Raw genomic sequence first — 25,656 nt, 5'->3', positions numbered from 1 at the left:
ATTGCGATGACCAGGACAAACGGCCTACTCTAACCATGTACTCCGCAACGGCTTCCAGAGTGGGAGAAGAGTACCAGTGATAGACCAAGTGGCCCCTTAAAGCGGGAGAGGTGCAGATCCTTGGATATTCACTCATATTCTGCATGACTGGGTAAAGATACTTTGTTATTTGCGCCGAAAGAGTTTTTATCCAACGAGCCACGGTAGGACGGTGTATACGTCCACAGCTTCTCTTTTGTACTCGTAGAATACTACCACATAGGCAACTATTATTGTGGCATGACCTAGTTGATGGTTCAAAACCTAATACCGCAGGATACATAATACTGGTACGGATTATTACAGAGCGGTAACGTGGAAAGTTACCCGGTCATGAGAGACACCCAGAACATTGGAGACTCAACCCGACAGTGGGGGCATGCAGGCTGTGATTGGTGTACCTGATCGGACCGGCCATGTGTGGGGGATGTGATTGGCTAGTCCCTGAAGGATTTAATTTCGGAAATGCTAAGATTTTCTTCAGGAATAGGAAAGAGGAAATTAAATATATTACTATCAGGAGTGTACCTCTTGGGAGTACATACTATGTACTCCGTACATAGTAGTGTAGATATGGCGAATACCTATCAATCAGAGAGTATAGAATTCTATCCTTCACTGAGTCTATGTACTTATAGGATTGAGTCCCACCGTGTGGGTTGACCAGTCTCTTTTTCCCACGGCCAACCACCACCGCCATTGGACAATGGCAATATCGTAATTTATGCCCGTATTTTGGTACAGGAACAAAAAAGACATCCCCGGCCAATGGAGGACCAGGAGTGGAGTAGCTATTATTACAGCTCTGTCGTTGTCTTCCCCCCCCTGGGGCTCTGCCGAACGCCCGGGTTGACTTTAATCTTGCCTTTTCTTCCTCGATCTCCCTCTCTTTTTCTTTTCTCTTTTTCCTTCGATCTTCTTCTTCGGTCTCCCACTTACTCACATTCTCTTGAGATTTCCTATCCGACCAGAGGGACACTTGTTTCTCTCACCCACGCTCTTTCGGGAAACCTCTTTTGATTGATCTTCTCGCTCTCTTTCACTGCCAATTTCTGATATCCACACTGCGCGCGACAGATTTGCGGTGATGTATGCCATACCCACCCTGCGGATTCCCTTTCCCCCATGAATCTCGCATTCCAATCGCCCAGGAATGTTAGATGAGAGAGTTTTGAAACCAATTCTTTCCTCTTATCGATTGGACAGCAGCACGTGCAATTGTTTGGCCTCCTTTTCATAGGGCTCGGCCGCATCTGCCTCGCGTGTTGCCATCAATTCAAGAGAGACAGGATGCTAATTTTCTACATCCAGATCCACAGTCTTCCATCATCACAATGAAGTTGAACTCGATTGCCCTCACCCTTGCCACGGCCGGCCTGGTCGCGGCCCAGCCTCACGCCCACGGTCACCGTCACCCCCAGAGACGTACTGTCGACACCTCAGGGACCGTCGTCGAGTACGAGCTGAACGGTCAGCGCATCAACGCCGACGACGTCTGCAAGGGTATCGCCGACGGTACTCTCCTGTGGGCTGCTGGTGTCGCCCCTCCCGACGCTTGCCAGAGCTCCAGCAGCAGCGCCACTCCTTCGTCCACTCCCACTCCCACTTCCACTCCCACTTCCACTCCCACTTCCACTCCCACTCCCTCTGTCGCCCCGGCCGAGTTCATCCAAACGTCTTCGTCCTCCACTCCTACTCCCTCCAGCTCCTCTACCCAGGCTGCTGCCTCGACTCCCGCTGCTAGCAGCTCTTCTTCCTCTGCCACCGGTATTGATATTGACTTCCCCGATGGCGAGATCGACTGCAGTACTTTCCCCTCGGACTATGGCGCTGTTGAGCTCGATTACCACGGCCTTGGCGGTTGGACCGGTGTCCAGTACGGCTCGATCGTGGGAGAAGTGATTCAGAAAATTAGTACCGCCATCAGCGGTAAGGATGAATGCAGCGAAGATTTACTCGGTAATCCAGGCTTTTGCTCGTACGCCTGCCCCGCTGGCTACCAGAAGTCTCAATGGCCCAAGCAGCAGGGATCCACAGGCGAGTCCGTTGGTGGTCTTAAGTGCCACAAGGGCAAGCTGTACCTTACCAACCCCAGCCTTTCCAAGAAGCTGTGCATTGAAGGTGTTGGTGGTATTTACGTTCAGAACAAGGTCGGTGAGCAGGTTGCTGTCTGCCGTACTGACTACCCTGGTAAGTTTGAATAGGATTCCTCTGCAAACGACAATTCTGACGCAATGATCGAATAGGCACTGAAGCTGAAACCGTCCCTCTGGCGCTTACCGACGACTCCGTTCAACCCCTGACCTGCCCTAACGGTGCGACGTACTACGAGTGGACGGGCAAGGACACCTCTGCTCAGTACTACGTTAACCCCAAGGGTACCTCCATCGAGGAGGGATGCAAGTGGGGCGACAAGAGCAAGCCTGTTGGTAACTTCGCTCCCATGAACATGGGCACTAACGAGAACAACGGCAAGTGGCTCTCGCTCTTCCAGAACACCCCGACCACCGACGTCAAGCTTGACTTCTGTGCCGAAATCAAGGGTGACCACCTCAGTGGCTCGTGCAGGTACGAGAAAGGTTCCTACATTTCCGAGTCTGGCACCAATGACTCTGGATGCACTGTACGTTTTTCTCTCTTGTCCCCTGTCTTCAAGATAGCTTGCTTACCTCTTCACAGGTCGAGGTCATGTCCGGTGATGCCACCGTCGTGTTCACCGCCTGTTAAACTTCTAATCATACACCATTCCTTGCAAAGGAGAAACCTTTTAGCGCGCCTGCCCTCGCCATTCATTCCAGCTCTCAGTTATCACGACCCGTTTAGTGTGCATTGATTTCTGTATCTTGATATCTACTTTCCCACATTGTGATCCGGGAAATTTTTCCATTTATCCTAGTTACACTTCTCTGTATAGTGTCCTCTGTCCGCTATGGCGGGGGTAAGTAAAGTGTGCTGGAGATTGAGTAACTTTGATCTCATTTTCTTTTTTTCTCGTGTGATTTCCTGGAATCTTTTCTTTGTCCTGTCGTGTCTAGAGTTTGGCTGTTTCCGCAAAATTCTTTTGGGCAGGGTGGCGCGTGTATTCCTTTCTGGTGTTCTGTGTATAATTTTATTGAATATAGTATTTTATTCTCTTTATCCTCACATCGTGACTTCATTGAATATGTACTCCGTAGATACCATACCACGGCCCGCGCGGTCCGGATATCATGACCTCATTACCTGCCACCAAACGTGAGGACTCCAAATCTTTAAACACCGTCACCAGACAATAATGAAGAGTGGTGTATACATAGCATTTTTGAATTGGTGGAGTAGTCATCACACCGCGTTACAACCCCAGTGGGCCAGACGTGACGTGCCAGTTCTCCGTACGGTGGAGCGCCTGACTCCGTCAGTAACTTGATACACAGTGATCCCCCAGGAATAGGATAGGGGTCTCGATTAATACTCGCGTCTAGTCCATGGGGGTTATAAGTAAAACGAAGTACTGTAAATGACAGCGTCCCGTCCAACATGTCCTCGTCCGACATGTACGCTAAAGTTAGCACTACGGTGTACGGCGTATTGCTGTCCTCTACCACAACAACCGGCATCTTCACGTCTATACCGATAAAAGCAAGGATCCTAGAACCATCCACAGCATGTAGGAATGTACTTGTACCCTGTAGAATATGCTGGCTCACCTCGCCGTGTCGTCCAATCAGCGCGGCTATCTGCCGCGGCGCACATGGGCCCCCTTCCGCTTCTGGTCTAGCGGCGTATAGACCGAGGCTAAAAGGTCACGTGAAATATGCGGCGTCGAACCAGAAAACGCGACACACGTGACTTTGTCGCGGACGCGCCTTGTATACAAGAACAGAGCTATACTACGTACAAGCTACAGGGGATACAAGTGCACCAATTGACGTGGTGATTCATCGCAATTCGAGATCTTTTTTGGGCTATAAAGTACACCTGCATATTTTCCAGGGCTTTTCTAAGGGAGTCTGCGCGAGGTGGAGGCTGCAGGCGCCTATAACGCGTCTCGGGTTGTAGACGTGCATTTCCGCGCTGGAGGACGAGACGCTTCTCGCTTTTCTCACTCTCTCGCTATTTTATTTTCGCTCTGCATTCATTCCTCTCTCTCCACCACACACGTCAATTCTTTTTCGCCTTTTTCTTTTTCTTTTTTCTATTTTCCAATCAATTGTCTTTCTCTTTTCCGCTGAGTGCTTCGTGTTCTCACGCCCAGCCTCCGCTGGGAAGCATTTTTCGTCTCTTAACAGGAACGGAACTCCCCCCTCCCTTCGTCTCTTCCCCTGCTATTGTCACCTTTCCTCTCCATAGGGGTTGTGATTTGTCTTCTTTTTCTGTTCGGTCTGAAAGGGTAATTTGTGACATCTATCTTTCTTGGTTAGACTTAGAGAGACCCTTTGACGTGACACGACCTTACGCGGTTCAATTGGCTATCTTTACCTAAAGCCACCAATTGAACAGACATATTTATCCTGAAAGACAATGGAGTCGTCATCTCCTCTCCAGAGGAGCGCCTCGATGGCCGGTATGAAGCGCCCGGCGTCCCTGTTGCCAGCTTTCGAGCCATTGAGCTCGTCTCCCTCCCTGCCACGACCCCAGAAGCGTGTAGCTCGTGAGAATCATGGCATTGTGTCAAAGTATCCTACTCCTCTACCGACATCGTCCACTCATATCCTGTCGTCGTCACCCCCTCGAACGACCATGCCTCGTCCTGCCTACCGACGCACCTTTTCCTCGTTGACGTCCTCCGAACGAACCCCTCTGTCCACCGTCCCGACCCTGATGCTGCCAGAGAATGGCGAGCCTATTCTCATGGGCCGGTCGAGTGCCTCCTGCCATCACCAGCTGGCTGCTAATCGGATGATCTCGCGAGTACACGTTAAAGCTACATATAAACCGGCCCCTAGTCCCTTCGACCACGACCGTGTTGAGATTATGTGTGTTGGGTGGAATGGAATCAAGTTGCACTGCCAAGGGAAGACATATGAGTTGGCCAAGGGGAAAACGTTCACGTCGGATATTAAGGATGCGGATATCATGATCGATGTCCATGAGGCTCGCGCTTTGGTCCAATGGCCACGTGAAGGGAAAAAGGACAACTACGCGTCGACAGACTCGGAGCAGACGGTCGAAGAGACCACACCACGACGGAATGGGAAACCACGTCGGAGCCTGCATGAGAGTCCGCTGGCAGAGCGTCAACGTCTGGTCTCACCTGTTTCTCCTTCCCCTGCTGTGCAGTCCTTGGTGCCTCCGTCGTCGCCTCTGTACACGCCTACCCGATCCCGGAATGCTGTGGTTGTGTACGAAGACGAAGCGTCTCCTGTCCGCCGCACCAGTGCTGAGGAAGATGCTGACGCGACCCAACGCGTTCAGGAGTCTTCTCAACGCGTGGAGGACATCCTTCACAGCTCGTCTAGCGACCTCAGTGACTTGAGCAAGCATGACGAGTTGTCTGATCACGATGAGGAGAACGACCCTATTGTTCACTCCTTTGGACCCTTTGGGGAGAACATCGTGCCCTGCATGGCCTCGTTTTCGGCAGCCGAATCACCAGTCCGCTCTGCGCGTCCTCAGCCTCTCCAACCTACCCAGTCGGAACGACAGCCCAAGGTCGCGGCCGAGAGAGAGCAGAGAGAAGCTGAGGAAAAGCTCGACCTGAATGACGAATGCTATGCACGCATCCAGAACCACGCCTCCAACCAGCTGGCTTTCTCCCGTCTATCCTCCACACCATTTTCGACTATTGTGAATAACCTCCCTGCTTCCCACTGGAAGCGCGAGGACACCTCCAAGCCCGGCCCGACCCGTGACGACATCCGCAGAGTGATCGATTCGACCAAGTGTATTGGCAAGGTCGCTCGCGAAGGAAAGGACGCTGCAGGAAAGCCTCTCGAAAGTGAATACTATTACATTCCTGACTTTGACGATGATGAGATGCGTCGTGAGGCCGTGGTGCACGATCTTCGCAAGCCTGGTCTCCGTAACTGTCGGAAGCAGCACAAGGTATGTTGTCCCATTTGGTTCTCTGACATGACGTATGTTGACGGAATAACAGCAATACTTCTGGCGCAAACCCAAATAAACTCAACAAAAAGATAAGTAATTGGAGAAAAGCAAAAGTTTGTCGACATGTTTCTTATATTACCCCTGTATACCGTTATTTATCTTCTCTTTGTTTTGGATTCCCGTTCCTATTCTCAGTACATAGTTTCGTTCTATTGACTCGCATAGCGTGGCGTGGGCATACCCTGTTTGATATTGATATTGATCTTGTGTTATTATGTTGTCTGCATGAAGGTTGTACGATGTACGGTGGTTGTTTATCTTTTTCTTTTCTTCTTTTTTTCCGTCTCCCTAGTTCCTGCCCTGATGCCCTCGCTGGTTTTATCTATTTTACTCTACCCAACGCGAACCCAACCAAGCCCTTTTAAACCCGAATGGCCAAGGCCATGATTGTTATATGTGTTTCCTTTCCTCTTTTCTTGTTGTTGCTACTGCTGTTGTCGCTTGCCAGTAGTTGTTACTGTATTCTGCCTGTCTATTGACACTTACGACCTATATGTTATATCGATGAATTTACTCCTTATAGATTCCTTATATTTATCCCTACTCATAGGTGGAAGTGGCCAGAGGCAAGACATGACCCGTGAAGACGTCAAGCACGCCACGGTAGTTCTTAGTATACTACACTCCTACACTACGTTGATCTGGCATCCGTTCTCTTGAACAAATTGTTGAGTTGAAGGTTTCCAGTCAACATCACCAACTCATCCGGTTCATACACCTAACCAATTCCTCCCATCCCAACAACCTCCATCTAACCACCACCAACCAATCAATCCTGAATACTTTCAACAAAAGAAAGAAAAAAATGACAACAATCCCAACAGGCCACACAGGCCCCTTCTCCGAATCCAACTCCTACGGCGAACCCCCATCACCTCCCTCCAACTCCCAAGACCACAACCACAACCACGCCCCCCAAGACGCAATCCAATCCCATACGCTCCTCCTCCCCACCGGCCAAACAGTCATAAACAGCCGACGAGACCCCGAAACCACCTCATCCACAACCCCATCCACAGCTGTGTCTACATCTACAATCCCATCTAAATCCACATCTACAGATTCCACTAATACTAACGGAGAAGCTAGACCAAGAACCAGTGGTAGTGTGTCGAGTCACCAGGAATGGAGCGAGCAGGATCGCGAGAAGGAGGTTTATAGGCAGTTGTTGACGGTGGAGAGGGAGAGGGATCGGGCTAGAGGACGGGGGAGTGGGAGGATGGGGGCTATGGAGTTTACGGAGGTTTTGCAGGGGAGGTAGACTGTTTGCGGAGTGGAGCAGATATACGGGGATTCGGGGTTGTGTTGTATGGGTATGACCTTGATATAAATATGATGAGATGTGAAAAAACTTCAATTTATTGTCATTCTATTCTGTCCGTGGACGGAGTACTGGTAGTACATGTAGGCAGTTGGGCAGGTTTAGGGCCAGGATGAGCTCCCTGGTAACTTTAGGCAGGGTAGGGCCTGCTGAATTGACATGCTGCCAGCGTTGGGCTGAGTGTCAGACAACCCTTCCGGCGATAGACCAGGGATGCTTCTGTCTTCGATAGTATTAGCAATCTAGTATAGATGCCATGGAAGGGGATCAACATACGATGATCAATAGAACTCTGTGTAGAGTACTGTGCCCTATACGTGCCTGTCGCCCTGAAGAGGGTAATATTCGCCCTGTTGTTCGGGTGCTGCGGTAGGCTGTTCCTCTTAAGGAATATGCACAGATGTTGTACGAGTCGGCTCAATCCCATTACCAGTTGACATCACTCAGTTGGAGCTTTCGCGAGCGAAAAGCAGAGCGGTTGGCAGCGGACTTGTCGATCCTGGTGTCTCGGGGAGGTGTACGCTTCTCGACAACTAGGTTTGTTAGATTTTCCATGATGACGGATTTTCGACACTCTTACCCTCAGTATTCTCGGGCTCATTTGACATCTCGTAGTTGAGGACCAGGTTCTTGATCCGCTGCTGTTCCTCCCGATCCGCCTGTTGCTGGCTCTTCATGGCAAGGGCAAAGCTGGAATCAGATGGCAGGTCGATAGTGCGGGTCTAAATTGTCAATAATCGTACTTTTTTTCCAGAATGAAGAGATGACATACCTGCTGCTTGTTTCCTTTTTTCGTCATCAAGGAAAAGGCCATAGTATTCGCCTGGTCCTGAGAGCTTTCAGTGTGCTCCGCACCACTGGCTTCCCGCGCAGCACGTTTCATCGGCAACGGAACGTCGAAAACAGCCTTCCGCTCAAACCTGCGCGAGTCAACGCTATCCGCCATCATCTTCTCAAGCTCCCTGTCGAATTCAGCCTCCACTTCAGGATCCCGTTCCTCTTCCTGACGTCCAACAAAAGCCTCGTCATCGGATTCGCTGTCGTCGTTTTGCTCTGCATTCGGACCGGACGCTTCAGCCTCAGCTTCGTCACTGGATTCTTGTTCATCTTCCACTTCCGGCATAGCATCTTCCTCTAGACCCTCGTCGGATGAACTGGTTTCCACATCCTCTTCCTCAGGCTCAGGTTCCATGTGCTTTCCGGCATCTTGCGTCTTGTAGTTCTGGGCAACTGCTTCACTGAATATGATCGTTGCTTCTTGCAGATCGCCAGCAAGTTTCCACTGAGGACGGGTCGCGGAGTAGGTATCATGAATGAGGAAATCGACATCCATTGGTAGTGGCTCTTTCGTGAAGATGTAGTACTGGAAGAAAGTGAGGAAAAAGTCCAACTTCTTCTTCGCAGATCCACGGTCAAAGCAGTGACCGCAAGTATCCAGTATAGTGCAGACCAAACGGATACGGAAGAAGTCGTCCGGCAAATCAAGGGGGTTGATCTTTCCAGGAATGGGAGTGCCGCCCTCTATATTATTGATTAGCAGAGAGAAAAATTATCTAGAATCAGACGACTAACCATGACCATAAGTTACGATCCGATACAAGGTATCGAATACCACAGGCGAATCGATCATCTTGTAGTTGTACAGCTCTCCCAGATACTTGACCTCAGCAATGCGCTTCTGGTTGAACTTGAATTCATTCTGCTCGAGTCCCAAAGTGATATACTCCAGGGTATTGTCCACGATGCCGATGACAAAGTCCTGGTGATATCTATACAAAGCGCTGACGAGGATTGCCAGAAGGTGGATGTTGCCGTATCTGACCTTGACCGGTTTACTGAAGATGCGTTCCAGAATATTGACAACCTACCGGAAATTAGCATCAAAATAAGTGACAAATGTGGAAGAAATGAAGAATTTACATCTTGTTCTTCCCAGTGAAGCTTGCGAATCGACTTCAAGATCCTGGTGTAATTGCGCTTGTTCATATCCATATAGATTAATCGTCGAATGTACGACTCGATAGGCGTGCGCTCCTTCTGCTGAATGGCAGGTCGCTCCGGAGGATCAACGTAGTAAATAGCATTTTCAATGATCATCCGCTCTTGTTGCCCCAGATGCTGAACGGTCTTCTTTCTAGAAAGCGTCTCCAGAAAAGAAGCCATCCGCGGAGAAGTCTCAGGATTCCGAAGCAGGTAGCGACCGCAATTCTCCAACAAGTGTCCTATGATTTCGATGTTCATGCGCGAGAAGTCATCCAGGGAAACCTTGAAACAATGGAAGATGATGTGCTCAGGGACAACGCCAAACTTCGTCAATTCCGCAAGGTACCGGATGTTACTCATTCGAACTTGACCAAGGAACTCCTTCGACTTTCGGCGCTGGAGACTCCGGAATTCTTCATCCAGATAGGTAATGAGACCTTGGGGGATGTCATGAAGATGTTGACCAAGCGTGGCAACCAAGCGTGCGTACAAAGCCATAAGGTCAACCCGACCCTTAGGGATGTCAGACACAGCCTTAATCAACCGGTTCCTCGAAGCCTTGGAATTGAGAAAGCAGAAATCCAACGCCATTTGGTCGACTTGGTCCTTGTTCTGCAGGTCAGGGAGTTTGGCCAAGAGGGCGTCCACCTGAGCTCCGACAGTCTTGCTAACCATGGCCGCAGACTGATCGTCTGCCTCTGAGGGTGGCTTTTCTTCCGATGGAGATTGTGCTTGTCCGGTCGACTCACCCTTGGTTTCTGCTGATGGATCTGTCTCGCCATCCACCTTCTTTTTGGCGGATTCATCGTCGGCCTTCTTTTTCTTTCCATCCTCAAGCAGAACCGCGGGAACTTTGCCTTTGAGATCAACCAGGTTTTCGTAGAAACGCCGCTCTTCCTCGTCTTCCCAGATTCCTGCTCCTTCACCCTGGCCGCGCAAATACTCCGCGGTTCTCACTAGGCCTATACCGCCACTCGATGCTTGATCAGCAGTTTCCTGCTCAGTCAAGGACGGCATTTCGACACCAAGAGCCTCACAGAGAACCTGCGTGTTGGAGACCAGCTTTTCCAGATTCTTAGACTGTTTGTCGAAAGTGGCTTGGCGATCCTCAAAAATCTCACCACTCTTTACATAGGCTTCAGCATTCCGGCGACTCTGCGTAGCCAATGCTCTTTGGTCACGGACAACGTGGGCTTTGACGTCCTCCAAATAGCGGTTGAGGATAGCCTTGAAGCGGTTCTGTGTTTTCTCCGGAGTAAGCGGAAGGTCGTTTTCATTAGCGCTCGCATCTGTGCCATTCTGATTGGACTCTGTGGCCTCCACTGTCGTAGCCCCATCTGCCTCAACCGTCTTTCTACCTTCTTCGACACCCTTCACACCCAGAATGTCCCAGCCAAAGCTCTTGACAAAGAGGACTGCAAGAGGCAAATTCGCATGTTGACGGTCATGGCCCAGGAGATCCTTCAACACTTCGAGCGGGAAAGGATCAGCTTCTTTGTCCGCTGACGGCTTTCCTCGGGCCACGGTGTCAGGTGTCTTGCCAACCACGCCATCTTTACCCTTGGCCCCCAGATCCTCCGGCCGTTCGATGTCATCCAAAGTCCGTAGCACACCCACAAGCCAAAGTTCAGTGACGACACGCAGTAAAATGCGGTGCCGGGACAGCCGCTCCTTCTCTTCCTTCTCGCGTAGCTCTGGAGCGAGTGCTTTCAACTGAGACTTGTCCGGTGTGCTCAATCCTCGACCCAATAGCCATCCGATTTGTCTGGTGAACTCAGCCGGTCCGAATCGCTGATGTAGTGCGCTTGCGATCTCGACGCCAACGGCGATCTCGCCGGGAGACTTGAGTTTGCAGAGACCCTCGTAGCAAGCGGAAATGATTTCGGAAAGGTATTTATGCAGCGACAGCGTGCGGATATCGGCGAGGAAGGTTTTCTGGGTGGAAGCACTGATACCGGTACGAAGACGTTTGATAAAAGCGGTGTTTTTCTTCAATGCCGAATCGAGCGATTTGCTAACTGAGAAGATATCTTTGGATTGTTAGCACTAGCGAGAGGTATAATGAAAGTACTGCTTAGCAAACGAAATAATACGTACCACTCTCCCCAGCCCAAGCTCGTTCATTCAAGCTGCGAAGCTCTCCTATAATCCCAAGGGTCAGCAAGCGAAACGGAAGGGTTGAGTATCTCTCCTAACGTACGCTTTCGTTGACGTTCCATTTTGGAAAAATAACGGATGCAAACGTTCCTATCCGTCTAGCGATAAATTCTCAATCGTCGTGGAATCCCTTCACAGAGGTTGAAAGGAAAGCGCATAGATAGTGACTTGAACGCCACATTGGGGAGCGTGCCAGGCGGGCAGAAACGCGCAACGGGATCGACCAGCTGCTGCGATGCCTGTGCAGGGCGTTCAAGTAACCAGTCGTATAGCAGTAGAGGGATATATACTGGGTAAAAGGGAGAGAAATGAATTGTCGGGGTGGAAAAGAAGAGAAGTGGTGATACAAGGAAGATTTTCTGGACCGAGTGGGAGGAAGTCAGCCGTTTCTGCGGGCGGAGTTTAGGGCGGAGTTTATTCAGGCACCGAGGCAGAAATATGTCTGTGGCGGTGGAGGCTCATGCGGCGGGGTGGTTCCGCCTTCCTTTCCAGGTGAATGCAATTGAGCCCTACTCTGTATTCATCTTAAGTAGGATCGATCCATCATCTCAGAGCCCGGTATTCATCTTGAAGAGCTACACTCTCTGTGGGATATCACACCTCTGGATGCATATGGTGAGGTTCAACGCATTTAAAGCTTGCAATGGTTCCAGCTATTTCGCTATGGCCTGGAAATTGGAATATTGTTCAGGTGAGGAAGATAGCCCCTGGCCATCGAGGAACTCCTTTTAGCTTTCGAACCGACTTGGTATCCTCCATTCTCGGATACTCCTGAATTGAACTGACAATCGCTCAGTCTAATCTTGCGGGGTTATAGATCATGAGCCCGACGAGAAAAAACACATAAGCAATTCTTGCAATCTCAAGACGCGTCTTAGCACGCTAAACCAGTTTTAACATACTTCACCCCTACCTCGTGGCTGATTTGCAACAAAAGGAAATATTAATCGCCGCCAAATTCTCTTTTAATCTCGAACACTTCCCCGTTGACAAGCAACCACATGGTCGTCAGTCAGACGGGTATGGTGCCTCTTTTACTCCAAGCCTCAAGACATCAAGAAACTGGAGGCAATAAGTAACGGATCAGACGTCATTGTCTACAGGCACGTTCGAGTAGACCGGAAAGTTTGAGTATGTCCAGTATCCTCGATGTATGTGATTCAAGAATCCCAAGAAAATAGTGAGTCTGGCACTCTAATTCCTAACTTGAGGGCAATTGATACACATTGGAACCAGGGGAAATCCCTTGTTCGCCTCTTCCTTGGGAACGAATAATTTCTACTTCTAACTGCAAGCCGAGATTCATTCTACAAAAGCCGCCATGAGGGCGAAAGGAACGAGACGACCCACGGAGGCATATTAGAAGCTAACGTATGGACCATTTGCATATTAGATTCTGAAACTGGAAGAAAGGATCCAAATAGAAATACGGCGTTGCACATCCATTTGTGGATGAGACTTTGAGGAAATGCCAATCTCAAACAAGCTAGCAATTTCTCGCATCCCACAAACAAAATGGGATGCTTGTCGAGTCTCTAACTCACCCTGTCAGTGGGCCGGGGCTATAGTTAAGAAGTCGAACGGTCGCAGAGCGTCGAAACGGAATCAGAAAAAAAGGGTCCGGTGGAACTCAGAAAGCAAGAGAATCAGAAAGATTCTATCCGAAAACGACCAGGGATCAATTCGTCACACTTGGAATCTAGTGAACAGAATTGATCAATCCAACAACGACAATTGGGCTGCTACAGTCTGTTTTCTGTGGTATGCTTGGCTCCTCCCAAAACCGAGACAATATGTATAAGCTCGCTTGATTATGGGGTATCTTAAAGGTCTATGAATACCGAGATGTCATGGCCTTGCACCCCTGCCCTTACGCAGCTTAAGCCAAGCTGGCTTGCAAATCAAAGGGTTGTCGGAGAGGTCACCCGCAGTGGTCAATAGTTGTGGCGTTGTGGCGTGACTTCTCGGTCTACCTATCACACCTTTCAACTGCCACAGCCATGATCACCCATCTTCTAAAAAAATCCGATGAAGAAAGATTAGCAATATGAATTACGGGGGAATCACGCTTAGACCAAAGACCATGGGGAAAGCCATAAGGGATGGACATCGTGACAAAAGCAATGAATGCCGACCTAGAAACGTCTCCCCCGGCCTGAACGAATATCTCATTTCTCCGCGTGTTGTCGACATGTTAGTGGGAAGGCTTCCGCACGAGCTTCGTATAGTGACACGACTGAGTTTGCCAACGGTTCAGTTGGCAAATGTGCATTTATATATCGACAAAGATCTGGTGAAGAAATCGCGAGCCTGGGTGGCAATCCGAATCTCCGACGCGAAGTCGGTATATAATATTGCTAAGTCGCGCAAGTATGCATGCATCATGGTTGTGCTGAATGAGCTAGAGAAAACCGCTACAGCTGTCACCGCCCCGTATTCTTTGGTTTAGCGTCCTACCATTAGCATGCCTTGACGATCTAAGGGACCTCAAGCTGAAAATCAAGTCAAACGTCACATACCAACGCAACAGTTGCTCTGACAAGCTCCTCCGTGCTAGCGGTCCGAGAAAACGGAAGGCCAGCCAGGATAGATGCGCTAATATAGAGCGAGTTTCGGCGTAGAAACCGCCTTTATATCCAAGGCTGCGCAATCTCAATGAGACTTACTACCCGTGGACGCAGGCTCAAAGATCCCATAGAACTTGAGAATACAAAGATATGAAGTTTCTGCTATCCTATAGACGTCGATATGGTATATGTTGACAGGAGCAAAGGAGGTGGGCTACTGGGTCTTAAAACATATTCAAGGGGATCCAATAGTGTGCATGTGAAAGGAGATCATGATCATAATAGCTACTGCTGTGGTTCATTTATGCTGTTCTCAAGTAAAGAGAGATGGTTTCAATTCTATTCTCAATGCCAGAGTAGATAATACATAATACAGTAGTTACATTGCTAGAAAAGAACAGCAACAAACAAAATGAAACATGGTAGATAGACATAGACAGTGATACACATGTAGAAGAAAATGAAACCAAAAAGGAGAGCTCAAAAAGGCTCATTTCTTGGTTATTTTCCAAAGAGAAAGATGCTTTCCGCTTTTCTTCCCTCCCTTCTCTTCCTCGTTCCAGTTCATCATAATTTGGAGATACCACATACACGGCACGATTCCCTTCCCTCATATTCAGCCTGCGATATCACCGGCAAGAAAGCGGGATATGAATCTCTTCCTTCCACTTTATGAGGGCCTTCATCTATTCATTTCTCCAATTTCTGAGCCTTGGACTCCGTGTTCTTGCTTTCTGTGTCGTGCCATGCCTTGGGGATCAACTCGTCGCTCTCAGCCTGCTCGCCCTCCTTTGCTGCGGCGCTGGCAACCTGAGTCTTGACATCCTTTGCGCGGGCATGCTTCTCATCGGGATGCGAGGCGGAATCGGCCTTGACGGCGGCGGAAACCTCCTCCTTCGAGGGAGCGGCGGGGTTCTCAGCGGGAGCATCGTCGTCCTCTAGCTCGGCGCCGTAAACGTCGGGGTGCGCACGGAAGCAATCCTGCATGCCCCTGTTGAGTCATAGTCAGCAAAAACCCATGAATAACCATAAAAAAAAAAAAACCAGGGAAAACGAACTTGAACTTCTCAATACAATCAATCCCCTTCGGCTCATCATTCGAATACACAAAGCAGCTGAACGCCGCCTTGAACTCCTCCCCGCAAGGACCATGAGCCATTCCGCCCAGACACGGGCAGTCCCAGTTAATCTCGCCAGTCTCCGGGTTGAACGCAGCCTCCTGACCAGCTTCCTCCTCTAGCTGCTCGGGCGATTTCCCAGCGGCGGCGGCGCGCGCAGCTTGTTCCCTCTGTCGTTCTTGTTCGCGTTCTTTGCGGATCTTCGGCTCGATGGAGTTGAGTGTAGGGAGGGATTTCTCGTCGACGGGCTCGTAGCCATAGACTTGGTTTCGCAGGGAGACTGTCGTCGTACATATTAGCAAATTATCATGGGTTGTGTCGGGGATGGAAGCGGGCAAAAAAGTTTGACGTACACGACTGCTGGCCCGCGAAAAGATCACTCGTATTATAATAGTAAACCGCACCAGCGGCCAATCCAACCCTCACAACAGTACTCTTCCAACTCCTGGACTTGGGCGTCCCCGAGGAGGAAGCGGTGCTTACCAATCGCCTGCTAGCCGGGCCACGGACTGCGACGAACGGCGTCGACGGGGCGCGGAGGAGAGCTCTGGGGGCTGGACGGAACATGGTGGATTATGCGCGGGGGTAAATGAGGTGGAGGGGTGAGGAAGAGAAAAGAGAGAGAGGGACGGGGTCAATGGAAGAGAGAGATAGACATCGACCGGTGGAATTGGGGAAGAAGCCGGTTCGAACTGGAGCGGATGAAGTCAAGAGAGCGAGGTGTGGATTTGTAGCCTGAGGCATAAACATACTCAACAACCAATCAGAGGCCGGGTTTACTTCAGACGACAGTCTCTAAAACTTCGCGCGAGAAACAGACATGCTTGGCCTCTCTTGACCCTACGGCAATCATGAACGTAAACAAAGAACAGAGTTACTGGCACAGGTTCTTCCATTGGACGATCGTTGTCCTCAATGCGCCGGAGCTTACCCAGGTATGTTTAATTCCTGATAGATAACTACGCACCATGCACTGGTTCTAATATCCGGGACTACCAGGTAGTATCTCATAAGCAGCAACGGGAATACCCAGTTTAAAGCGCTTCTGATGCTGTCTTTCATTCAAAATGCTTTTTCAATATCACGTGCTGGTAGGGTGATCAAGCTATTCCTTATGTGGTCAATCTAGTACATGACTCGAGATATCAGCATCTGATTGGTTAATCTAAGTCGATGTACTGAATTGCAGGGTTCCCCTCACTCTTTATCTCTGTCGACTAAACTCCAACCTCACTACAAGTACTGCCACTCCTTGGCCGACACAGTACCAGACAGATAACCCCGTTAATTAATATGCTTCATAACTTGGTTAGCTTTTCCCGGAGGGACTTGAAGCCCTATGTCGCCGAGTTCCTTGGAACAGCCCTCCTGATTGTCATTGGAGACGGAGTGGTCGCTCAATGCCTCCTCTCTGATTATCGTTACGGCACCTGGCTATCAATCAACATTGCCTGGGCGGCAGCTGTTTGTCTTTCCGGCTATCTCTCCGATCCCAGTCCTACCATCAACCCCGCCGTCACCATCTGCCTGGCCCTCGTTCGTCCTACCCCGGGACAGTGGCGGAAGGTACCAGGCAAGCTGTTCGCCCAGTTCCTAGGCGGCTTTGTCGGTGCCGCCATCGTCTACATCAATTACTGGTCCGCCATCAAGGACTGGGACCCCGAGTACACCATCCCCGGTGGTTCGATTCTGAGTCCCCAGGGGCACCATTCAGCAGGCATCTTCGCGACTTATCCTGCCGACTTCTTTTTTACGAACTGGCAGGGCGCATTTTCCGAATGGCTTGGGTCCACGGTGCTCATGTTTGGGGCTCTCAGTATCGCAGACCCGGCGAATGCACTTCGCTTCCACTCTTCTCAGCTTTCCATGTTTCTGCTGCTTCTTGCCATTGGTGCCTCTTTGGGCTGGCAGACTGGATATGTACGCCTCTTTGACCAGACCAGACCGTTGTGACCTAAACTGATTATCTATAGGCCATTAACCCCGCGAGAGACTTTGGTCCGAGATTATTCTCTGCGATCGTCTATGGTAGAGAGGTGTTCACCTCGGACGATTACTATTTCGTCGTCCCTATAATCGCTCCAGTTATCGGCTGCATCACGGGAGCTACGGTTTACGACTCCTTCCTCTATGAGGGAGACGGGTCTCGCGTCACAGATGCAGTGAACAAATTGGAGGATCGAGATGGAGCTCTTCGACTGGATTGAGTAGATGAATGATGGATGGCTTGTTTCAAAATGTCCCAGGATTTTCCACACAATTTTATATGCGGGAAATACACCAAGCGATATCTATCAGATTGGTCAACAGAAGTGTTACTTGGATTATTGCGATATGTGACTAAATGCGAAATTATGCCGGAACAAGGATGGCCTGGAATTCTCGCTACCCTGATCTGCTTCGATTCCAGAGATACTCCACCATATGCATATGATTGTACAGAGTAGAAATCTTATTTGTTATTGTTTGCATTGTAGCCACCGCCGATCGTGATGAATGATCTGCAGCAGCCAATGGCGCGACCTCTAGAAAAGAACCCCACGGTTTTATAGAGAAGAGTACTATGTATCTGAGTTACTTTCTAGTAAAGGTATGTCTTGGATACCTCAAATAACTCAGTCCTTATGTATCCCAGGGCAACATGGTACCTACATACCCTCCTAGAGTAAAATCCCTAGAGCAAAAGTTGTACATGCGATCACAGGGTTTCCTGAGAAACTGAAAGGGGAGAACTTTAAAAATATGATTTTCAGCCTGTCCTTGATTCTTCCAAATTTTCCACGCATACACGCGCACACGCACACACACACACACAAAATGAAACTCCCAGCACTATACACAACCCTCCTCCTAACAACCACCCTCGTCACCGCAAAGGAAAAAATCAGCCTCCAATGGGCCCTCTGCGACCCCAACCCACAGTCAGCCCTCCAGAAACTGGGCCTCGACACGAACACCCCTCCCTACAAAACCAACCCTATAACCTACTACGACACCCACCCGCCGACCTACATCTCCGACAGCCTGATGTTCCGCACAAAAACAAACAAGGGCGAGCACCTCTCCACCGTGAAAGCAGGCTTCCACGATGAAAAAGAAACACTCGACGTACCCGATTTCGTCGAATGTGCTTGGGTGCGCTACGGCGATCAGCGCAGTTATACCTGTGAAAAACGCTGTCCGTTAGTGGATGAGTCGACTATCTGGTGCGACGAGCAGGTGCTGTTTGCGGGGCGGTATGAGGATGTTGATTGGGAGGGGATGATTGGGTACGGGCCGTATCAGAATGCGAAGTGGAAGGTGGGGATTGAGGGGTATAAGGCCAAGTTTGATGATGTTGTGGCTGGGTCGCTGCATCTTATGGAGATTGAGGCCAAGGTGCCGATTGCTAAAGGCGAGGAAGCATATGACGTCATTACGCAGTCTCTGAGGGACCAGGGGGTTGCGCTGTGCGATAAGCAGGAGGGGAAAACTAAGAGGCTGTTTCGGGCTATGGGTTATGTTGGCGACGAAAGAATTGAACTATAAGAATGGATTCAAGTTAGTCGAGCGGTCGGAAAAGGGATATCTCTGAGCAGTTTCAATCACTCATGTTGAGATAGATTACGAACATACAAAATGAATCAGTTCTCCAATGTCTACTCTTTGCAACTGTAAGCTTCGTCGTGTGCGGTTCAAGTTTAGAGACTAACCAATGCAGCATGCAAAACCACGGGCTTCTGCAGTGACCGGTGCCATATCCAGGCCATTAAAGCACATAATCGGACTGACTGCCCGAGTCCAAGTCTCTTGCTATGAAGCCGCGCTGTCCATCTGCAACTCAGGACCAAGGCACCCTTGAAGATTCGTTGCTCCCACCTGACCGACATTATTGACCCGCATAACCGCACCACCTTTCGCATGAAGCTCAGCTCCACCGTCAACACCATCATTCTATCTTCATTAGACTCGGGCATCCAATTCGCAACCATGGACAGCGCCCCGTCGAGCAGACCAGAACATTAAGACTGCATTTCCTTCAACCCTAGCGGCCTCGCAATCGCGGTCTTCGTCACGCGCGGGAAGGACGTTCTGGTCTGTCATCGACAAGCGTGTGCATTTTCGCAGGACGGGGACCGGTCAGCAGGCCGTATGCCCCATAACATGACCAGGTGAGCTATTCCGCGCCTGACGCAGATATACTGACCCTCCTGAGCTTTCCACGACCGGAGAGTAGTCAATGATATTCGGCGCGTGGGGTTTCCAATAATGGAAGTACAAGTCTCGTTTTCTTTGACTAGATGAAGATCACAGACGGTCCATGAAATGCACGGTGCCCCTTTCAGTCATAGCCATATAGGAAAAATTGGCCATTTCCAGAATCAACAAAGGCAAGAGGTCAGTGATCTGGAAAGTAGATGGGTCAGGAAACGTGGCCGGGTTAGAGTCAATTCCCTCATGCCTGGATCCCCAAACGCCGAGGCAATGGCCCATTTCGCCATCCAGGCAGCACGACAAGATGAAGAGCTTGATCCATTTGGATTGGTTGGACCAGTGGGATGGGGAGAGCGGGGCGAGGCAAACAAATTGTGCGTTGTTAGGAAAACACTGCTGCGTACCGCGCAGGGCAGCTTCCGGGTAGTCGAGTGCGTTCGTCGGACGCGCTCTTCGTTGGTAGGACTAGACAGCGTCGGCTATGCATGGAAATGCTAAATCTGCTATTTTCTTTTGCCTACGTCTCGAAATGCTTGCTCTGCCTTTGCCCATGTTTCCACCAGGGCTCGTCGTTGCCGGACTTCGTAGTCTGTGTCATGGTCTGGGATGTTGGCATCCTCCCGGGAAACCCAAGTTTCCTGTATATCCAGATGTTGAGATATATGTATTACTTGAAAGCGATCTGGGGGGAACCACTTACAGAGACAAACAGCAACCAGCCTTTAGCCGTTTCGTTGGCCTCCTCGGGTGCGATGTCCCCGTTGGCGTCAGGCTTCACTTCCGGTGGGATGCCGCCGGGCCAGTGGAAGGGACGAGACGGGCTAACAGCCATGGAATGAGATTGGAATCAGGATGTACTTCTGCTCCGGGAGTTGGACTTTGGAGCATATTTATACAAAATAGTTACTAGATAGGGAACCGGAGTGCCGGGTCTACAGTTAATCCGGACTTGACACCCTTGTAAAAACCAAGCAATAGATAGAGACCGATCTTACATCGCAATTAATATAGTCGCAATCTGTTATGAAATCTTGTCCAAAGCACCATAGTGACCATTCCAGTCATACCAAGCTTGAATTAGGTGGCACAGCAAGTCCACAAAATCCACGCCAATCTGCGGTGGGGCAGATTTACAGTAGAGACTAGAGCTGATGATATCAATACCCGATCGGGAAAACTCATCTTAATCCCACGACCACCATATCCCAGCCCCAACCACAATCAACATATGCATACAAGTATACCAAACTGTCCCTAACCCATTTAATCTAATTCCGCAAAATGGACTGGGACCCAACCCAATTCTTCCGCACCGACGCACATAACCCCCCCTCACCATATGCTCTCCTCGTCCTCAACCAGCCGATCAACGAGAAAGCCTTCAAGGTGTTACGGGAACATGGTACCCCCCCCCCCCCCCCCCCCGGGTCCCCTTCAACATTACCTATGTAATATAAAGTATAAACATGCTGACAAGAAAAAAAAAGCAAACTACACAATCTGCGCCGACGGCGGCGCAAACCGTTTCTACGATCTTATGCGAAAAAACGGCCTTGAATCTACCATTGTAACTCACTCATCCTCCTCATGCATAAACGAATGATCAAGAACATACTGATAGCAAAAGATAGCTCCCTGATTGTATAATCGGTGACCTAGACTCCATCCACGCCTCAGTCCACACACACTACTCATCCCTAGGCGTAACCATAATCCAAGACCCAGATCAGTACTCGACGGATTTCACTAAGAGTCTTAAATATCTGCGCACACATACCCCAGATATCACCTCCCCATCCCCCTCTTCCCATTCATCATACCCCCAAACAGCGGGAAACGGGCGCCTGGAAATCCTCATCCTAGGCGGTCTCGGCGGCCGCGTCGACCAAGCCTTCTCGCAAATCCACCATCTCTACCTTATGACGAGGAGTTACTCGTCTGACCAGGCAGCGGGGAATTTGTATCTTGTGTCAGAGGAGAGTTTGACGTTTATTCTGCAGCCGGGGAGGAATGTCATCCGCACTCCCAAAACAAACAGACCCATTCCCGGGTCAGCCGCCGATTCTACTGATTCTACTGGCTGTGGAGGCGACGGTGAAAGTGAAACGCATCTTCTCGAAGAGAATGTCGGGATAATTCCGATTTCTGGTCCGGCAAGGATTACCACGAAAGGATTCCAGTGGGATGTTGAGGATTGGCCGACGGAGATTGGGGGCCAACTTAGTACGAGTAATCATATACGGGCTGATGTGGTGGAGGTTACGGCTGAGGTGCCGATTTTGTTTACGGTGGAGTTGGCGAAGAGGTTTAAGAGGGTTCGGTGAGCTGTGGATCAGGGATCGATGGATTTGAAAAATGTTGGAGGGATACCTACAGTGGATAACAAGTCATACAATTTATTCAATTGAGAAAACTAACCAAGTGCTCTAAGCACGAATCAATAGCACTAAACCATAGCCGCATATATACCAACACCCTACACCCAAAATCATGAAACTAGCATACCAGCACTAACACCAATCCACCAACACCAACTAATCCAATACCATCAAAAAACAAATCACTTCTGAAGAATCGCCTCGTACAACGTCCCAACAAGCCCAATAGCAGTACCAGTCAACATCCCACTCCACTCACCAGGAACCGAAGCATTGACCTTCTCAATCGTGAAGCCGCTGTACAGATCCCAGAAACTGAAATGCTTAGCGTAGACCAGATACGCGATCAATGCACGAGCGATGTTGAAACTCAATGGGTCGAAGTTGGTTCTCTGCGAATTACTGTTGCGGGTAGTGTCTGTGCTTGTCGCCTTGATATTGAAAAAGTAGGCAGTGCCAAGCGGCAGAAAGACACTGGTCAACAGCCACAGCGAGAACGGAGCCCAGAAAGCCCCGTCAAGAAGAATGAAGAAATCGGGAACGTTGAGCGCGAACTCCGGAGTGTTAATTGCCTTAATAGCAGGAACGGTAGTGAGGTATCGCAACGGCCAGATCTGCCGGATGATGCCGGATCCTTCGAGGAGCAAGACCAGAGTCTCAATGGCCTTGACGCTGCTCAGCAATGTGCGCAGCGCATTCGAACGCTCGATGACTCCCGACGAAGTCCAAGTCTCATTGATGCTCTTGCCCCATGCAGCAGTCTGGCGATCAATCGCATCCGTAACCACAGCTGGAGAGGGAGGCAGTTCCACAGTGGTCGGGACCTTCGGAGTCGGAACCTTCGGAGTCTCTGGCGGGATAGCAGTATTGTCCTGGAGAGTAGCAGCTTCAGAAACATCACTAGAAGAAATCAGTAACCATCATACCCAGTAAAGGCAAGAACATACGTAGCCGCCACACTCCGCTCCGACTTGGTCTCCTCCTGCTCCTGCTCCTGTCCACTCTCACTCTCCTTCTCCTCCTTCTTCACAACCGGCTGCGGCTGAACAGCCCTCTGCCGGCGCGACGACCTAGTCAAAACCTCCGCCGGTGATGACGACGGCACCTCAACCCTCTTCGCTCTCTTCGCAGGCGTCGCAAACCTCGCCGGCTGCGCCAACCGCTTGTAATAATCCGCAAGCCGGCCATTACCAACGAAAGTAGAGCGATTGGCGACGAGATGGATATCCAGCGCGACGATTAGGTCTGACTTGTTGTAGTCTTCGTAGCTACATCACCACGACGTTAGTTTCCTGCGTGGTGGAGATAGGTACAAGAAGGAGGGGTAATTGGGCACACACCCATTGAGACCAGTGATTTCGGCGAAATCAACAAGATCGCTCTTGCGCAGTTTATTCAGGTAGGGCAGTGCGGCTGACATGGTGATACGATGGACGCAATGTGATGTGCGGAAGAAGGGATGATCCAATGGCGGGGAGTATGTATGCGATAACAGTGAGGTTATGTTATCAGGGCGGGTAACTAGTTAGGAGTGGGTGGTATATATATGTGCGTAACTCCTCGAGAGGGTTAAGACGCAAATAAACAAACTTGGTCAAACGCGATGCAAATAAAAGGAAAAGAAAACAGAAAGTGCAAGAAGGGAAAATGTGAAAGAAAGAAAGAAAGAAAGAAGTGACGGATCCGGGGGATGCGCACCGTCGTCCGGTGGGGCGGCGTTGGGCTTTGTTTACATGGCGCCGTGTGTTGGTTTCCTGTTTGGGAACGCCAAGACGTCACTAAGTACATACATACTCAGTTCACTAACATAAAAGAGTAAGTACAGTCTATGTATATATTCATCTCTAGTCTATGATACAGCCATAACTATCCCAACCCATCTCTCCCAAGTCTAGTATGCAATCCATCCAGCATCCTATCCAGACAAGGCCCGAAGATGCCGCCATCCCATACCGCTCAGAAAAGTAAGCAAAATGTGAACAAAAGAAGAGAAAAGTAGATAAAATACAAAGATCCACCAAGAGGGAGGAAATTTCATGTCACAATCACAATCATGCCGGAACGCCCTTCCAATGTATATGCTCCGGTTACATATTGAGCTATATCATCCATCATTCATCTGCTGGTTTTTTGTTGGGTCCGTCCATCGTAGTCTCGTTGGAGGGACTCCATTAGTTTTTGGTTTGTTTTACAGAGGGTTCGCCGCCTCATCGGAGCCCTGCCAAGCCTCGAACTGCTTCAACAGGTACTGGTACGTCACCAGCATAGTACCGGTCTGGATACTAGTCCACACACCACGGGGTCCCACGCCGCGGAACCAGCCTGCGAGGCCTTCAGACTGGTAGATCATCCTCAATCCCGTGAAGAATGACGAGGTATCAAGGCGAGCAGTACCAGGCGGTGGTGCTCCATGCGACGGCGGCGGCATCGACCCCGACGATGGTGATGTCGAAATCGACCGCGCTTGTGCGCGGAGACTCTGTTGACTGGCATTTTGTCGGGGTGCTTGCTCCGTGGGTTTGGGGGAGCTGCTCTCGGGGTTCTGCTGGGTCTGGACTCGGGTCTTGACCACATCCATGGGGCAGGTAATCACACCAGCCATACCACCTGCGGTGGCGGCAGTCAGAATCTCCAATCCTAAACCAATGTCCCGGGTACCCATCCAGTCAATTGCCATCTTATGGTATTTCTCGTAAAAAGCGAACTGCAAAGCGGAGAACGGAAGGTCTCGGAAGATCGTCGCCTTGTATCCGTAGAAAAGCGCAGAGAAGCCCTCTTGGCGAACGATAGTGCGCAAGGCGTCGGTGGTAGAACGGTAGTTGTATCCGGAATAAAAGTGAGGGTTGTTGTATCGTCCCTGGAGCTGGAGTCGTGTCTTCAACACCTCCGAGGGCACATAGACAATCGAAGCGGCAAAATCGGCCATAAACCCTATCGTCAAATCAACATGACAAAAATCGAACGGCACAATCCACGAAAATCTTACCTCCGGTCAAATATCCAATACTCGGATTAATCCCCGCATCAATTATCCGCCTCTTGGTGAATTCATAAACACCAAAGAAGATCACCGTACCGGGGAACGAACCCCAAAAAGCCGGCGTAACACCCCCATAAAGTCCACGGAAGAACCCTTCTTGACGGAAAATAGTCGCATACGAGGAACCCATCGATGTATACTTGGGAGGGAAGTGCGGGTCGCCTTGCTGCCGAGTCTTGACCGTATCGAGCGAGTGCATAAGCATATCACCGCATGTTCCACCGATACCTCCAGCCAGCATCGCCTGGATTCATGACATGACAATTAGCCTCGACGATTCACGGAACAGCGAAGGGTACGTATGCGCATACATTTAGGTACGGTGGACGAGGTTCGTCTTCCTCGGGCATTGTGGTCGGTTGATTCAAGTCAATTACCGATGTACTCGACGCTGTGAAGCCATTGTTGCTGACGGAACCGACATTCGGGGCGGAGGAAGGGGAGGATGAAGCCAACGACGCAGAATCCGAGTTCAATGTCTCTGTCGTCGTAAACAGGCCGAAGATGCGCGAGGTCAGGCTCATTGCAAGAACACCGCAACCCACCAGATCGTGGTGCGGGCCAGACCACGGAGTTGGGATGCGGCGGCGAGGTGAGGGCGGAAATGCGCCACCACAAAGATGACGTAGAAATAAAAAAGGAAATAGACGTTCAGACAAAGAAGAGGAATCGATTTACCGCAGGAAATACCGGGGGGAGGTGATCACAGAGAGCATCGCACCTCGTCTGCGAGTTTGAAAAAAATTGTGGTCGTTGAAATTCATCCCAAAAG

The 25,656-nt window shown here is 50.1% G+C and overlaps 11 protein-coding genes across 11 annotated transcripts; 6 read left to right on the top strand and 5 right to left on the bottom strand.

Annotated features, from left to right (window-relative positions):
- Positions 1-884: 884 nt before the first annotated feature.
- On the top strand, positions 885-3,087 carry sun1 (SUN family protein UTH1). The gene is made up of 4 exons (XM_022547471.1): positions 885-1,128; positions 1,351-2,229; positions 2,286-2,662; positions 2,719-3,087. Exons 2-4 carry the CDS (start codon positions 1,374-1,376, stop codon positions 2,764-2,766), a joined length of 1,281 nt encoding a protein of 426 aa, XP_022397431.1. The 5' UTR covers positions 885-1,128; positions 1,351-1,373; the 3' UTR covers positions 2,767-3,087.
- Positions 3,088-4,575: 1,488 nt separating this feature from the next.
- On the top strand, positions 4,576-6,142 carry fhdA (putative transcription factor Tos4; the record flags this gene model as incomplete). Its single annotated transcript, XM_022543786.1, has 2 exons — positions 4,576-6,063; positions 6,116-6,142. 2 exons carry the CDS (start codon positions 4,576-4,578, stop codon positions 6,140-6,142), a joined length of 1,515 nt encoding a protein of 504 aa, XP_022397430.1.
- A 725-nt stretch (positions 6,143-6,867) lies between these two features.
- Positions 6,868-7,630, top strand: ASPGLDRAFT_825573 (uncharacterized protein). Its single transcript, XM_022550171.1, has one exon. It carries the CDS (start codon positions 6,932-6,934, stop codon positions 7,385-7,387), a length of 456 nt encoding a protein of 151 aa, XP_022397429.1. The 5' UTR covers positions 6,868-6,931; the 3' UTR covers positions 7,388-7,630.
- Positions 7,463-11,930, bottom strand: ASPGLDRAFT_51146 (regulator of nonsense transcripts 2). Its single transcript, XM_022547470.1, has 8 exons — positions 11,631-11,930; positions 11,528-11,572; positions 9,368-11,460; positions 9,020-9,311; positions 8,220-8,968; positions 8,028-8,169; positions 7,724-7,980; positions 7,463-7,670 (listed from the first exon to the last, which is right to left on the bottom strand). The coding sequence occupies exons 1-7, from the start codon at positions 11,647-11,649 to the stop codon at positions 7,874-7,876; spliced, it is 3,447 nt and encodes a 1,148-aa protein (XP_022397428.1). The 5' UTR covers positions 11,650-11,930; the 3' UTR covers positions 7,463-7,670; positions 7,724-7,873.
- A 2,530-nt stretch (positions 11,931-14,460) lies between these two features.
- Positions 14,461-15,962, bottom strand: ASPGLDRAFT_156526 (coiled-coil-helix-coiled-coil-helix domain-containing protein). The gene is made up of 3 exons (XM_022542378.1): positions 15,626-15,962; positions 15,213-15,552; positions 14,461-15,145 (listed from the first exon to the last, which is right to left on the bottom strand). Exons 1-3 carry the CDS (start codon positions 15,837-15,839, stop codon positions 14,845-14,847), a joined length of 855 nt encoding a protein of 284 aa, XP_022397427.1. The 5' UTR covers positions 15,840-15,962; the 3' UTR covers positions 14,461-14,844.
- Positions 15,963-16,128: 166 nt separating this feature from the next.
- Positions 16,129-17,815, top strand: ASPGLDRAFT_156524 (uncharacterized protein). The gene is made up of 4 exons (XM_022542377.1): positions 16,129-16,207; positions 16,272-16,363; positions 16,462-17,192; positions 17,246-17,815. Exons 3-4 carry the CDS (start codon positions 16,566-16,568, stop codon positions 17,477-17,479), a joined length of 861 nt encoding a protein of 286 aa, XP_022397426.1. The 5' UTR covers positions 16,129-16,207; positions 16,272-16,363; positions 16,462-16,565; the 3' UTR covers positions 17,480-17,815.
- Positions 17,816-17,835: 20 nt separating this feature from the next.
- On the top strand, positions 17,836-18,800 carry ASPGLDRAFT_28750 (uncharacterized protein; the record flags this gene model as incomplete). Its single annotated transcript, XM_022543785.1, has 2 exons — positions 17,836-17,862; positions 17,937-18,800. 2 exons carry the CDS (start codon positions 17,836-17,838, stop codon positions 18,798-18,800), a joined length of 891 nt encoding a protein of 296 aa, XP_022397425.1.
- Positions 18,801-19,559: 759 nt separating this feature from the next.
- Positions 19,560-20,298, bottom strand: ASPGLDRAFT_38729 (uncharacterized protein; the record flags this gene model as incomplete). Its single annotated transcript, XM_022544982.1, has 3 exons — positions 19,560-19,931; positions 19,988-20,104; positions 20,167-20,298. The coding sequence occupies 3 exons, from the start codon at positions 20,296-20,298 to the stop codon at positions 19,560-19,562; spliced, it is 621 nt and encodes a 206-aa protein (XP_022397424.1).
- A 198-nt stretch (positions 20,299-20,496) lies between these two features.
- ASPGLDRAFT_51140 (thiamine diphosphokinase) lies at positions 20,497-21,908 on the top strand. The gene is made up of 3 exons (XM_022547469.1): positions 20,497-20,868; positions 20,954-21,033; positions 21,098-21,908. The coding sequence occupies exons 1-3, from the start codon at positions 20,748-20,750 to the stop codon at positions 21,788-21,790; spliced, it is 894 nt and encodes a 297-aa protein (XP_022397423.1). The 5' UTR covers positions 20,497-20,747; the 3' UTR covers positions 21,791-21,908.
- Positions 21,909-22,026: 118 nt separating this feature from the next.
- ASPGLDRAFT_28748 (uncharacterized protein) lies at positions 22,027-23,264 on the bottom strand (the record flags this gene model as incomplete). Its single annotated transcript, XM_022543784.1, has 3 exons — positions 22,027-22,744; positions 22,792-23,112; positions 23,185-23,264. The coding sequence occupies 3 exons, from the start codon at positions 23,262-23,264 to the stop codon at positions 22,027-22,029; spliced, it is 1,119 nt and encodes a 372-aa protein (XP_022397422.1).
- A 393-nt stretch (positions 23,265-23,657) lies between these two features.
- Positions 23,658-25,611, bottom strand: ASPGLDRAFT_51138 (putative mitochondrial carrier protein). The gene is made up of 3 exons (XM_022547468.1): positions 25,196-25,611; positions 24,831-25,128; positions 23,658-24,775 (listed from the first exon to the last, which is right to left on the bottom strand). The coding sequence occupies exons 1-3, from the start codon at positions 25,406-25,408 to the stop codon at positions 24,033-24,035; spliced, it is 1,254 nt and encodes a 417-aa protein (XP_022397421.1). The 5' UTR covers positions 25,409-25,611; the 3' UTR covers positions 23,658-24,032.
- Positions 25,612-25,656: the final 45 nt, after the last annotated feature.

This window comes from Aspergillus glaucus, assembly GCF_001890805.1.
Source record: "Aspergillus glaucus CBS 516.65 unplaced genomic scaffold ASPGLscaffold_22, whole genome shotgun sequence".
In the NCBI taxonomy this organism is placed as follows: Eukaryota; Fungi; Ascomycota; class Eurotiomycetes; order Eurotiales; family Aspergillaceae; genus Aspergillus; species Aspergillus glaucus.
Note: the sequence above shows the minus strand (reverse complement) of the source record. Positions and strands in the feature narration are given on the sequence as shown.

Bases quoted from the DNA above. Each gene is read 5' to 3' on its own strand.
- ASPGLDRAFT_156524 (XM_022542377.1), top strand. From the start codon at position 16,566: ATGCTTCATAACTTGGTTAGCTTTTCCCGGAGGGACTTGAAGCCCTAT. The intron at 17,193-17,245 runs GTACGCCTCTTT...GATTATCTATAG, and splicing joins TGGGCTGGCAGACTGGATAT to GCCATTAACCCCGCGAGAGA.
- ASPGLDRAFT_51140 (XM_022547469.1), top strand. From the start codon at position 20,748: ATGGACTGGGACCCAACCCAATTCTTCCGCACCGACGCACATAACCCC. The intron at 20,869-20,953 runs GTACCCCCCCCC...AGAAAAAAAAAG, and splicing joins CAAGGTGTTACGGGAACATG to CAAACTACACAATCTGCGCC. The intron at 21,034-21,097 runs GTAACTCACTCA...AGCAAAAGATAG, and splicing joins ACGGCCTTGAATCTACCATT to CTCCCTGATTGTATAATCGG.
- ASPGLDRAFT_825573 (XM_022550171.1), top strand. From the start codon at position 6,932: ATGACAACAATCCCAACAGGCCACACAGGCCCCTTCTCCGAATCCAAC.
- ASPGLDRAFT_156526 (XM_022542378.1), bottom strand. From the start codon at position 15,839: ATGTTCCGTCCAGCCCCCAGAGCTCTCCTCCGCGCCCCGTCGACGCCG. The intron at 15,553-15,625 runs GTACGTCAAACT...GTACGACGACAG, and splicing joins TTTCGCGGGCCAGCAGTCGT to TCTCCCTGCGAAACCAAGTC. The intron at 15,146-15,212 runs GTTCGTTTTCCC...ATGACTCAACAG, and splicing joins GATTGTATTGAGAAGTTCAA to GGGCATGCAGGATTGCTTCC.
- sun1 (XM_022547471.1), top strand. From the start codon at position 1,374: ATGAAGTTGAACTCGATTGCCCTCACCCTTGCCACGGCCGGCCTGGTC. The intron at 2,230-2,285 runs GTAAGTTTGAAT...ATGATCGAATAG, and splicing joins CTGCCGTACTGACTACCCTG to GCACTGAAGCTGAAACCGTC. The intron at 2,663-2,718 runs GTACGTTTTTCT...ACCTCTTCACAG, and splicing joins CCAATGACTCTGGATGCACT to GTCGAGGTCATGTCCGGTGA.
- ASPGLDRAFT_51146 (XM_022547470.1), bottom strand. The intron at 9,312-9,367 runs GTAAATTCTTCA...AATTTCCGGTAG, and splicing joins TTCACTGGGAAGAACAAGAT to GTTGTCAATATTCTGGAACG. The intron at 7,981-8,027 runs GTAAGAGTGTCG...TAACAAACCTAG, and splicing joins TGAGCCCGAGAATACTGAGG to TTGTCGAGAAGCGTACACCT.
- ASPGLDRAFT_51138 (XM_022547468.1), bottom strand. From the start codon at position 25,408: ATGAGCCTGACCTCGCGCATCTTCGGCCTGTTTACGACGACAGAGACA. The intron at 25,129-25,195 runs GTATGCGCATAC...TCATGAATCCAG, and splicing joins CTCGTCCACCGTACCTAAAT to GCGATGCTGGCTGGAGGTAT. The intron at 24,776-24,830 runs GTAAGATTTTCG...ATTTGACGATAG, and splicing joins TATTGGATATTTGACCGGAG to GGTTTATGGCCGATTTTGCC.